Genomic DNA, 14,664 nt, shown 5'->3' on the forward strand with positions numbered 1-14,664 from the left:
GGTAGCGGAGCTTCGTCGTTGTCAAAATAGGCGAAATGGTCCTAGAGGTTCATGCATTTGAAACTCGTAGTTGATAAAATATTTTTTACGCTACTAATAGATGGCAGCACAAGTCTCAAGTGGGAACACTTATTCTTTGAGGATTGGGATTTGATGTCTTGTGCCAGTTAGCGCCTTGGCCAAGTATGGGATTTTCATCCGCATTGTCGAACAGAAATATAACTTTAGGTTTATGTATAATTTTTTTTTTAATTATTATGATTTTTTTGTTCAAATCTAATAAGTCCTTTCTTTTGTTACAGCTTTCGGAGCTCGAGCAACGAGTTCTGGAAGCCGAAGGAAGAGCGGAGGAGGCGGAAGACAAGGTAAGACTAGACAAAGAAACTGTTTTATTTCTCGACTTTTCCTTATACATTTTTAATAATTAACAAAAACAATATTATAAGAACGTTTGCACTTCATTGTTTTGTGTTAATATTGTTTATATTTAATAAATGCATACGAAATAAACAAAACCAACAGAAACAAAATACTATTATGAGTGTTACGTATTAAATACCTACACTTCCATTATCGCGATAATTCTCGCAGTAATTATTTACAAATGAACAGTTTTTGTCATCCTTTTCTAAAGGCTACGGAAACAACGGCACACTGAGCTACGATAAATGTCAGTAGGGTCAGCAAAAACAGTAATGTTACATCGGGAAATCCTTTTAAGGAACCTTCATCAAAACCCTTCCCAAATTATATTTCCACGAGCTTTTAGCTCGCTCCGCTGAGCATTAATTAAACTTTAGAAATTAATGTTTTTTATGAATTAAATAGTACTTTAATCCACTCTACGAGTAGCATTTGGCCCTGTCCAGTAGATATATCATATATACCTAAATACAAAATATTAGTATTTGTAGTTGTTGTTGTAGTAATATCACTGGAAGAATGTTTTTTTAGCATATGTTCAAGTAATTTGTTTTCCTTACATTTTTGAGCCAAGAGCTGCAATGTTTTTTTTTTATTTTTATTATTCGGAATTTGAAATTCATGAAACAAAACAGCGACGTACTTTTGCACATGACAGTCTTATAAAAAAATCCTTATTTTCTACAAATATTTAAAATTATAAACATTATAATCGCTATATTATAGCCACACCCTTCGCTTCAAAAAGCGCCTCTGTAACTCGGGTTCTCTGAAATTAAGAGTTGTAAATTTGACTGTTGGAGAATGAAAATTCATTCATTCAGTAAATATTTAAATATGTTTATATATATACATACATATATGTGAAGCAAAGTTCCAGAAGTTTTTACTAAAGACAGTAAATTTGGCATTATTTACGTTTATATGGAGAAGTGCAAAAAGCTAATATTTTTAGTAAATATGCATTAGAAATACATTACACGCGGCTGTCCAAGTCAACTTTACTTAAGTTAACTTTCCTTTCAGGGATTTCTTAGTGCGTAAAATGATTCATTTTGTATAGATTTATTGTCGTATCTAGACCAAACGGCTTAATTTTCTGAATACGATAGCGGTTAGCGTAAAAATTGGGGGGGGGGTGTTTGACATTCTAAATTCAAAAATTATATTATTATAAGTAATCTCTATTGAAATAAACAACAATATTAAGATCGTTCAATGTGTAAAATGTACGCATATATTATAATAAAAATGATTATTTTAATTAAAATAGGGGTTTATTAAAAAGATAATTAGGTATGGAATTGCTTTTCATTGTCATTAAAAGAGCGATTTAATTACAGTTCTACGAACAATAAATTATTACTTAATATTGATTTTATATCTTTTTTTGTTAATTGATGTGTTCATAACATAGTTCAAAGGTAATTACAGTTTAAATTAGGTTTTCATATCGTAATTTGAGTTTTATTGATTGTATACAAAGTAATTAATAGGAATTATTTAAAAAAAGTAAAGCCTTCTTCTATTAAGGAGAGGCTTTGGAACATATATAACACCACGCTGTTCCAATGCGGGTTGGTGCAATGCACATGTGGCAGAATTTCGATGAAATTAGAAATATGCAGGTTTCCTCACGATGTTTTCCTGCACCGCCGAGCACGAGATGAATTATAAACACAAATTAAGCACATATGTATAGTGGTGCTTACCTGGGTTTGAACCCGAAATCATCAGTTAAGATGCACTCGTTCTAACCAGTGGGCCATCTCAGCTCAATTTATATTTCATTTAAATGTCAAAAAAAGATCTATGTTCTTTTAATTACTGATATAAATCCTAAACATCAAAAACATAAAAAAATATTTTACGTGATATAAGCATATAAACCGAATTAAATTTTGATTCTTATATATCAATACAGGAGAAACAATTTCCTCTAACCAGTTAACTTAATATTATAAAAGTATCTTTATTGACGCAATATTTTATTGTAACAAGTTAGCGGCCCCGCCACCCTTGTGGGACAATCGTTGAAAGCCGTTACAACCTATGGATGGGGTAACTAATGTTTCGGGATTATTACGAGGGTTTAAATATCAGTACAAACAGCAGAATACATTATGTTCAATATTAATTTATTTATAATAAATTAAATAAAGTGTTCGAAAAGTTATATTAGTTGTTGAAATTGTTTTCAAGAAGACATCTTTTTTTTCATGTGGCTTATATACACATTATATGCTAAATAGTGTGTATATAAACAAAAAATCAGCCATTCCTATTCCGTAATAAACTCGTCTTCATACACCATCACCTATTAAACTAGAAAACGATCGTGACTTAAATGAGAAAAAAGAATATTCAACTCTTTATTTATTTCGTTAACCTACGAAACCTTTAGTTATCTCGGTCACCCTGTAAATTATAATTTGGTGTTACAATATGCGCTGAGACTACAAACAAAGAAACATAACAATACGACCTGTGCTATATTTAGGACTGGTACAATATATAGCTTATGTATTATTTTATATTAAATATACAACTGAAACAAATAAAAGGCAGAAAAATCAAAATTAAAATATAATATCGTTATTTGCTGACCGTACCGTAGCGCACGAGAGTGCACACTTGCATAGTCGATCCTTCGGGATGTTATTGATTTTCCAGATTGCACAATGACTCATTCATATTTGTTGTAGAGATTTATATTTACGGCCTTTCGTTTAACTTTCCTTTAATTAATGCATAACAGTCAGTTACTGATTGTACACTTAGTAAATTTAACAATTATTTTTTATTATTCCGACCTAGCAGCAAATTTGATTTTAAAACAGTTTTTTTTTGTCTTATCATATTTAGTTACTTCATGATATTTGCCGTATAGTGTACTGTACAACACATAATCCAAATAATTAAGAAAAAACAAACAAGGCTTGAAACAAACTATTCAGACAAATATTAAAAAAAGAAAATTCTTCAAAGGTGTGAAGTTTAAAGACGGTAAGATCTAAGTTTAAGTAGTTACGCTTATAAAAACTAAAGATATTTTCTTGCATAGTAAAACTTGACCCAGTTTTCTTGTTTGTTTTGATAGTGTTTATAACCTAGACCTTTGTTAGTATTTTCACAATAGAAGCATGCTTGTAACTCCTCAGCTAAAAATACAAAACCTAACTACTTCTTCAGAAACTATCTATCTTGACCTAAATGTGTCCGTAATATTAATCCGTGATTTCAAAGTAAACAATGAAATAAATATGGTACGCTTAAATATATAAAATGTCTTAACGGATACATTAAATTCATGTGATATCTTTAATATTTTCAATTATAGTTAGACATTAAAGCGATTAATGGCTGGATTAATTGGCATAGCGAACTTGTAAATATAAAAATATATACACTATATATATACACTTTTCTGAGTGTTATAAAATATTACTGCCGTTATCAAAAAAAAAGTAATGAGGCTACCTACTAAAACATGGCGACGTTGTGTATTTGCTACGAATGTTAAGGATACAAAGTAAGATATGTGCTATTCTAGACCATATAATCTGGGCCAGAACGACTGAACGGATCTGAATGAAATTTGGCATAAAGAAAGATTATATGGTCTAGAATAGCACATATCTTATTTTGTATCGTTCTGGCCTGATTGTGTAGCAAACATCCATCCATACAAACTATAAAATTTATAATATTAGTGATATTTATATTTTAGTAAAATCATTCATAAAATCAGCTCCGTTAATACTTCTATAATATACAAAATTTTCATTACGAACCACGAGTGACTCATCTGATTTTTTTTTAATTTATTAATATTGTAATTACGATTCGTTATGAGAATAATATAACTTATCACATAAAATGATCGATGACGTAATAACCCTACCATCTGCCCTATACGGATTTGGCTTTTGTATACAGAAAACATCAACTAGATATTAAATTAGAACACGATTGTCATCCATATTGTTATCAAAATAAGATCGAAATCTCTATAAAAAAACAGAAGCATTTTTTTAAAAACTAGCACCGGTAATACAACAAATCTCTATTTTGTAGGAACACCATACAATTCGAATTCCACCTCTTTCTTACATAACTGCCTTTTTAAAACATTATTAAGCGTTCGAATTACATCAAAATAGTTTCATTAATTTGTTCTTATTTTAAAAAGTAAAATTTTAATTTCAATAATAAGTCTTTCATACCAGTAATTGTCATTATAGAACCCTACGTATACATTCTAGTGTCTATCATAGCAAATAAAAATTGGTGACCCTACTTTTAGCGGGTACCCTTCTACGCATGCGCACAATTCAACCCAACTTCAAGTTACACGATACCAAGCTCCAAACGCAGTAACTTCACATCTAAAACTGTATATACATAATATCCATGTTATTTTAACAAGTAAAATACGAAGCATCCAGAAAATCCGTCTTATATTACAAATACTTTATACTATATTAAATACATCTTTATATGATTGCTGTACGAACCTGTGATCGGAATTAAACAGCAATCAATAGCATCTCTTTATTAATTATTTGTACGTAGCGTCGCTTGTAAAGTCAGTGTGTATTACACGTAATTCGGCCTAAGGTATACAACGAATTTTCTCTATCATTTCTGTCAAGTGATCAAAGTACTAGGTTTAGTGTTGATATGTCGAAGTCAAATACGCTAAAGGCGCATAGGTTGAGTGCTGAATTCGCTGAGAAAAGGGGTCAGCTCCTGAAGAAAACGGATCCAAACTCATAGCAGTCACCCGTAAGTAATTTGACGATTATTTTATTATGTCAATGCCTCGTATACACATGGTGCCTGAGCCTTTGAAGTGTTTCGAAAAACATCGTGATCAATATTTCTTGCAAATATTTTTTCTTAGAAATACGAGAGTATATTTATAATATCACAATTGGTGTTTGAAATGTGTTATTTGTATTATTTTATTGTAGTATTTTCTATACAACTCGTGTGTCAACTTAACCTCGGAAGATTATTCATTAATAGATTTATCTCTATCTGTAGTAACATTAAAAAGCTTTTAAATGTGTTGAAACTATTTCTAGAAATGCATAAATGTGGTTGGATTTGAAATAGGCTTTCATTTATTAGCAAAGAGGTTTTATTTACGATTACAAATATATTTATATTGTATTAAGACTGCTATGATTTCGTGAAATGCAAATGTTAGATGTCGTGTCTAATATAATCTGTGTTAATTAGCATAACAAACAATTTAACGGTAATTGTTTTTTCAATCAGAATATATATTTTATCTGTGTTAATAAAAAAAAAACATGCATATAATTTCGTTGAATGCAGCAAAAGCTATCGTGTCATAATTTCAACTCGAAAGTAATTCATATTAACCTTCATAAAAAATTTGATGTGTAAATGGTAACAACCTAATATTATAGTGGTAGTAAAACTCGCGCACATGACTTCCGTGACCTAACAATATGGCGACGATGAACCAGCTGTTCGTTGTGCGCATGCGCGCTACGTTCCCGCCATGTTTGACATATCGCGTTTTAGCGTGAAATTTACTAACAAAAGTAACAAAGGTGATTGACTGTTGTAACTAAAGTTTATTCACGTTATAAACTCCGAGTAAATTCTATTCACAAGGAGAATCACTATTATCATAGCAAAATACACCTTAAATAAAACAACAGTGTACATTGAATAATTAAATATTTTCGAACGGAATGTCTATTGACTCCTGTTATTTCTTAATTAATTTATGTCAGTAAATATATAAATTCTATTTAATTGTTAGAGTAAAAAGGAGAAATAATGTTTATTATTGTTTATATTTGACGTACTCTACGCAGAATCGATATCTCTATAGTGACTCAGACAGAGCAATAACCTGCGTTAAACTACACAGCAGACAAAGCGATCAGTTGCTGGATTAATCGCTCCAGCGAGCTTGTGAATACAAAAATCTGTTGTCTATCGGAGCTTGCTATTATTTTTTAAAAACGCACGTTTTTTCCTGTAAAAAGTTTCCATGCAAAAAGTTTAAATAACATTTACAAAATGTAACTTCTAAAATTATAGATTACCGCTATCGTTAAATTTCACAGCGGACACAATAAATTTCTTGTTTTTAAGATAGCTCTTATTCCTAACACTTTTAAAACACTCGGTTTTAAAACTTGAAACAACTCGGTTACGTAAAGAAACTTCTCACTCGACTAAGAACTAAAAGCATTGAAGGCGCTTCCTCCCACTTAAAAGAATCTAAATTACACTGCATCTATCCCGGACCACAATCTCCTCGTTAAAGTAACTGGTAAAGTTTGCCAATTAACAGAATTAATCTTCTTACTCGTCGACTTCTTAAATGTACTATATTACTAAGATTGGCGACATCGTCTAGATTCTGGAAGAAATGAGCCTCACGGGTCTCACAAAATATTACACGTTTCTTACTTGTACCAAGGGATTTTTAAATTGACCTTCAATAAAATTGCTCCCAAAAGGTACGAGGAATTAAAATTAAGTAACAATATTCTGGAAACTGAGATGACCCAATGGTAAGAACGCGTGCATCTTAACCGATGACTTAGGGTTCAAACCCAGGCAAGCAACACTATATATATGTGCTTAATTATTTTTATACTTTATCTCGTGCTCGGCGGTATAGGAAAACATCTTGAGGAAACCTGGATGAGTCTAATTTCATCAAAATTATGCCACATGTGCATTCCACCAACCCGCATTAGAACAGCTTGGTGGAATATGTTCCAAACCTTCTCCTCAAAAGGAGAGGAGGCCTTAGTCCAGCAGTGGGAAATTAACAGGCTGTTACTTTTTACAATTTTCTATTTTCTCATATGTACATGGTTCATATATTGTAATAGAAGATTCTCATTTAAACTAGAGGTATTTTGAAAATTGAATTATGTCCTAGACAAACTTCACCTTCAGGGTCCCATTATAATATAATCTGCTTAATGTTTCGGTTGTGATGAGATAAAAACAGAAACACAGAAACACTACCATATTTATAATATTAAACTTACTAGCTAAACAATATTAATATAAAAGAGCCTGATCGAATAAACTTCGAGCTTAACCATTTTAATCTTTTAGCACATACCAGGGTGTCGGTATAACGATAAACGCCACGGTTTTGAATAAATTAGAAAAAAAAAACGGTTCCCATTCATCAGCTTGCAACACGTGAACTTTCAACATTCACGCAAACCCATTCTTAACATATTTCTGTTGGAGTATGTTTTTATTTGTGACTACACTACCTATCAAAGCTATATACGTACAAAATACGTATCTATAAAACGTTTAGTTCGTTGAAACTAGTATTCTGTATATTTAATTTTGTTGCTTGTTGAATTTACAACAAATAAAATCAAAATTATTGATTGTTGCATTATAAAGTCTTCATCCAATATCATTTCGGAAAGCATCCTGATCCTGAGCTTAGAAGTTTTAATTGTTTACTAATATCGTTTCATGTCCAAGATTTGGTATCATATATGAACTTAATTTATAAATCCTTAAAATCGACTAGCATGCTCAGAGCATGCTAGTTAGAAATAACATAAGTTAATAATTAAATTTTAAAGACCTATCTCCAAAGTCTAGGCAGAACAATCTGAATACATCGGACCCCAAACGTGCACTTTTCCACTATCATGAACTCAGCATTACCGCAGACCGTTCCACTTTTCATAGTTTTTTATGGCAACGCCCCGACCTCGTTTCTATAGAAATTCTCTTATCACGCAATAAACTCTTTGCTATTGGGTACTAATGAATATGACCCACGAGTGAAAAACGTTCTTAATAACTATATCGTTGACCTAAATGTCATTAGAAAGCAAACAAGCTGGTAATATTAAAGCTAATGTGCATAACAAGAAAATTACTGGTCATCTCAGCACTTTCTCGGTTCTCACCTAAAAGTTGTGACGTCATCCGTCCAGTATTTTTTTTTTAAGTAAATTATTACTTGTAAGCAACACCTTTTTCAAGCCCATTCGGGTAGATGTTGATAGATTCTACGATTAAATTGCCATACATAGTATTGCTCTGGTTCGATTTAAAGAGTAAGTGAACCAGTGTAACTAACACACAAGGGACATAACGCCTTAGTTCCCAAAGGTCGCATTTTGGTTATATGAGGAACGATTGATATTTCTCATAGTGCAAATTTGTTTGGGCAGTGGCTAATACTTAACATAAAATGACCCATTTTTAGTCACTGTATATCATTTCACATCAGCATTGCGGATGCCATTTTGGAAACTTAAATGTGCGGTGCATGAAACAGCGTGAACTACAGGACTAGTTGGCAAAACCCATTTCTCTGAGTTATTACGGTAATCATCGTTCCTGAAATTAGCTTAAACAGTGTGACCCCTTGTATACTACCTTGGTTTATATGTGACTTTTGTTTTTTGTATTACTTTTTTTTTAATTTTAAAGTAATTTTGTACTGGTACAAATTCGAGCACATCACTTCGTAACCTAGCAATATGGCGACGAAGTACCAGATGTGCGCATGGATTTAACATATTTATTTGATTCAATAAAATTAATTGCTACGAGTTCCAATTGCTTTTTAAAGTAAAAATATAATAGCTCGTAAATGTAGGTTGTTTGTTGCTCGTAAATGAATTGAATTATTTTATACTGTATCAATAAGTTGCCATATGAAAAAAATCTATGCGATCGTCTCCTGTTACGTCCATAAAATTTACATAATATATAAATATTACATTGCCAGTTAAATTTATCAAAACTGCCACTATTTTAATTTGTTTGTATGAGTATCGAAATAAAAAAATTGATCTCGCTGAGTTTCTTTCGCCGGTTCTTCTCAGGTCTGAGGTGTTAATTTCCGAACCGGTGGTAGATTTTTTGACTATCAATAAGAAAGTGTAATCACTTCTATTTACGAAAATATATATCGAAGTAGGCACCTATTTCACGCAGGCATAGTACTAGCTCTATATTTCATTAGAATTTTTAATTTCATTAACCAATATTACGTATCATACACAAAAAGCCTGAAGCGAAACAATTTCACAAGTTATCAGTTCAAAGGCACTGGTAAATAATTCATGAGACTGCATAGTATGACGCATTGCACATTTGCATAGATCCTCGATTCACCCGGCAATCGGGCACAGCTGGCGGGAAATAAAATTTTAATAAAATCTCTTTTGTATTGAAAATCGCTTTTATATCGGGTTTACGAACGTCTAATGCCCGTCTAATTTTGTTTTGCGTTCTCTTCCTTTTTGTGGTCGCATTCTCTTTTCTCAAGTGTAAAGGATACATTCTAGACACTTATTATTTTCTACGGGAAATCGAAACTTTTGTTTAAAGATTAACAACGCAAAGACCACAGTTTTTTTTTTTGCTACCGTCTGTCTAAGATACGATATAAACATATTCTACTACGATATTATTCGACTGATTTTTTAATATAAATATGTGTTTATAAGAAAACGAAAACAAATTTTGATATATTTGTACAATAAACTAGTAGTTTTCCGCGACTTCGCCTGCGTTTTATGACGCTCGTTGTCATGTATCAGATAAAAAAAGTTGTGTCAACGTCAATGTCCTTTCTTGGATTTTAAGTTCAACTTCACACCAAATTTCATCAAATTCGGTTCAGTTTGGTCCTGAAAGAACGTCAGACAGACAGACAGACAGTGTTACTTTGACATTTTTAATATACATAACAAACCTTGTTTTTATATAAATTTTTAAATTAATTTGCGACCTACAAATTACATACAGAATTCCAGGTATTTTTTTCGGGAGTAGTAAGTTAAAACTATCTATATTACAAAAAGGTCCACATGATAAAATGTGTTGGAAAACAAAAACAATATATCGATATATTTAGTAAAAAATAAAACTAGTAAAGACATACATCGCTTTAAAAATCAATTTGCTTTTAAAGTAAAAGTGGTTTTACTTTTTAAATATTACAAAATATTTGTATAATTTATGCTAATAACAATTACTTCCTCGTTGAATTCATTAAGTCATCCGTGAAATTCCTCACAGGAAATCACGTCCAAAATTGTCACAGGAAACGTTGACGCTTCCCGCAATAATAACAACTTATCTATATTCGTCGGCCGTCTGTCCGTCCGTCACGAACGTAATTACTGGTAAATTTGTCACGATCTCTCTCTCGAGGCTATGTTTAAAGGGCAAACTTCTCACTAAACTGTTTTTTTTTTATTTTATTTAAAGTTTCAAAGATAACTATTAATTATTCGCATTTTCAACTGACAGGATTATAGCTCTAGTACAATGATTAGACATAAGCAAATCAATCCAATTAAAATGAAGATTTACATATCTTATCTGTGTAACCTTTTACTCTTATCAATATTTCTGTATCACGAAATTTTTTTGTATGTGTATCATTAAAAAAATAAGTATTTTTTTTGTGATGTATTTTTAATTTTAAATACTTTATATCATTATCAAATACAGATAATTAAAATAAAAGACCCAATATCAAATCAAACAATAATGCGATATCGACGTAATAAGGTTTACGATTCCAAACATTCATATTTCAAATTTGGAATATTTAAAAATTCCACAACTATTTGTATAAAAATACAAAACCGTTTTGGTCAAATAGGTTGATATATCCAATCAATTATCGTGAAAATCAATAAATCAATTTCAGAGAACCCTCGTAAAAGCCTTTATGCTTTAAAATTCCATTCTAAAAGCGTTTTATATCACACTGACATCAACCTTTGCACTTTTACACACCCATCACTAGACACTATAGAATGTGTACAAAGATTTTGTAACATGCATAGACACTAGACAATCTTCACAGATAACAGAATAAAATAGACACGGCACCGCGTAATTAATCTGAATTTATATTTAATCAAATGTTTTTTATAAATCAATTATTAAAAGGTATTAATTAAAAAAAATCTATTGTTATATTTGTTATATTTAAATACTAAAACGACTCAGTTTGTCTGTTTGTACAACTAACACGACCGTCAAACCTTCACGGCCATATACATTAATAAACACTTTTAAAAATGTTGTTCAGTGGTTCTGTATGTTAACAGTAACTTCTTTTTTTAAGATTAGTTAGACATTGAAAAGAAGACAGTGTTGTGTAATTTTATCATAAAGTAAGATATATCTTACTTTATGTAATAAAGATGAAATTAATAATATTTCATAATTGTTATTATTTAAAAATAATAAATCGTAACTTTATAGACGCATTTCTGAACAAGTCACATCTACTTTACACTATGATGTTTACTGAAACACAATAACGTAATCATTTATAGTGTTTATGACGATAACGATAAGATTGATGTCGACGTGTTATACAGCGTTAGTAAGAACATAACATAGCTGTATAGTGTATACAGCGTGTTCTGTTTTTGGACACGCGCCAGACTGAGGATTCTGGTTTAGGTCTTTTTGCTTTACTACAGACGGACAGACGGTAGATCATTGGTATTAGCTTAGAAATCAATGTCTTTTTAACGACTGCCATTTCAATTTGCTAGAAACGTACTGTCATATTTTAGTGGTAGCTTAAAACTGAAGGTGAGTCATTCTGTATCAGCGTTAAAAGGTTGAATAATTTTCGTTTCAAACTTCAGAGAATAGTAGAATAGTGGTTGAGTAATATTTTAATTTTACTTAGTGTGACTAAATAATTATCTTTATCAAGGATGAATGATCATGTATCTTGTTTCGCTAAAATTAAAAAAAAAAAAACTAAACTCAGAGTTTATTAACCTTTAAATTTTAAATTAAAAAATATCGCTATGCAAATTGTCGTTAAAATTCACTTCGATTATTTTCATGTCAATAGAGGAGCAGGTAGAAATTAGAAATAAATACGTAATACAGATTGCATATCAAAAATGTTAAAGAAAAATATATTTGTGAAATAACTTAATCATTCTTTTAGTTTCATTGCAATAAAGACTTCTTCATACGCAGATAAATGTTAAAGATTAACTATATTGTTTTTTTTTTTAATTAAATATAGCAAACGGGGCATGCGTTTACAGCGGTGTTCATTTTTTTTTAAATTACTGTCTGTTATCTGTGACGTCAAATTTAATGGGTTTTTTTAATATGGCTTTTATTTGTGCCAAGAGAGCACAGATTAAATGTAATGTTTCGAATGTTAAACGGATCGTTAAACGTCAATCTCGTAATGACATATTCTTTTGTCCATTTACGTATGTGTCTTTATAAAAACAATTAATATGGGTTTTGGGTAAATACAAAGAGCTACTTTTATAATATAATATTTAAAATGACATTAATCCACGGATCCCTAATATTTTTACGTTAAGGAGAATAATTTAACTATAGTAAAAATATTAAATGTCAGACGAGCTGAAACAAAAATAACCATCTGAAGATCCGTCTGAAGAGGCAGGCGAAAAGATTTTAAGAAACATCTCTTTGAAGCATCTCTTTATTCCATTAATCTCACCGCCCTAAGCATTTGAGGATTGAAAACTTTGGGACATAACTCTTACTTTTCTTTTAATTTACAATACAATTTTCTTTTTATATACAATCGTCTGGAGTTGTTTCCTAGAATTATTTTAAGACAAAATGCTTAAGTCAAACCTGAGTTGTCTGTATTAAAAGCACAGACAATAAAGGAAAACCAAAAATATTTCTGACCGACCAATTAATGCCTCATCGACTGCCTATTTTAACACTTACTTCAATATTAAACTTAAATGTATGTATTTATTACTAAATTTAATATTTGCTATACACTATATAAATGTTTATACAATATCTTGTTAAATTGAAATGGTTTGGAATCCCTGTCGATTTTATATAATTTAATGACATATTAGAATAAGTCGTGTAAACACATCACAATATGCCTATATCATGCCTATAATGAACTCTTCCAGTTTCGATTATTGTTAAACATTTCAATTCGATAATTCATACATATTTATTTTAATAATAGACTAGAATATCTGTATATCTATTAAAAATGTACACAGTAAAGTGGATGCAATCAACCGTGGCATTGTTTAATGATAAATTAATACATGACGCTACAAAACTCTTTCAACGTAGACGCATAACGAAAGAAATTTATTTAGCTATAAATTACAAGCAATAATTAAACATTTGATTCGTATAGAATAGTATTTTTTACACTTTTGCAAAGAATTCAGGTGAAGTGATAATTAGAACGATTTCTTTTTCGTGTTGTACTTTACGTGAACTATTTTCTTGTGTATGTGATGTCCTGACCGATTTTGCTCAGCGCGGCTAATCTCAGGAGAGAACAGCAATATATGCCGGACGTCTTACAGTACATATATCCTTATGTACTCCTTATTTATATGTAAGTAATACACCTTACAAACAAAAAAAGGAATAAATAAAGGTTTTATATTTTAATGCCTACATACCAATGATATTCTAATAAACAGATATGTTATACCCATACTAAACAACAGAAAAAAGTGTGCCGCACCGGAGACCGTTTATTTTACATTTCGTTACAAGTAAAACGGATAGCTTGATAAAAACAATAAGTAAAAGGGATAACTAGATGTTTTAATTACGCAAAACGTATTACTACATAATTATGATGTATTATAACGTATTATATATATATTACTGGTATAATTATGATGAAAACGACTAAAGGCAAACGTCCCATTTAGGACGTTTTCTAGTCTTAACATATTGCGCGTTAATGACATATCTGTTTACTAGAACATCATTGCTACATACTAATTATTTGTATTTTAATTAATTTCACAATGCAAGTATAACAACGGTATTCAAGGTCGTCATTAAATCAATTTCAGAAATACATACACATATAAAGGTTTATAATGTATATACTTTGACGGCTTAATGGATATCGATTGCAATTCATCAGCGATAAAGATGTGCCGAACTATTGACCCGAGACAATTGATCGATTGATTGAGACGTCCAATATAAAGGTATTCTACACATTACAGGAGCGTTTGTCGGCGCCTAAATCATAAAATGACAACACAACGGCCACACATACAAACTAACAATGTTTGTATGTGTGGCCGTTGTGTACGTACTCCGTAGATGTCGAATTGAAATGTCAATCTTTAAAGTGTAAATGAGGAAACGAAATATGGAAAACTGTCATTTTGTTTTTTTTTGCTTCACGCATATATATTC

General features: G+C 30.8%; 1 protein-coding gene across 1 annotated transcript in view; it reads left to right on the forward strand.

Annotated features, from left to right (window-relative positions):
• Positions 1–14,664, forward strand: part of LOC124535572 (uncharacterized protein CG43867) — a 363,739-nt gene that overhangs the window by 303,528 nt on the left and 45,547 nt on the right. The window contains exon 5 of the mRNA XM_047111819.1: positions 303–365. Within this exon, the coding sequence (XP_046967775.1) occupies positions 303–365 (63 nt within the window). The remainder of the gene's footprint in view (positions 1–302; positions 366–14,664) is intronic.

Source organism: Vanessa cardui, chromosome 15 (assembly GCF_905220365.1).
Source record: "Vanessa cardui chromosome 15, ilVanCard2.1, whole genome shotgun sequence".
In the NCBI taxonomy this organism is placed as follows: Eukaryota; Metazoa; Arthropoda; class Insecta; order Lepidoptera; family Nymphalidae; genus Vanessa; species Vanessa cardui.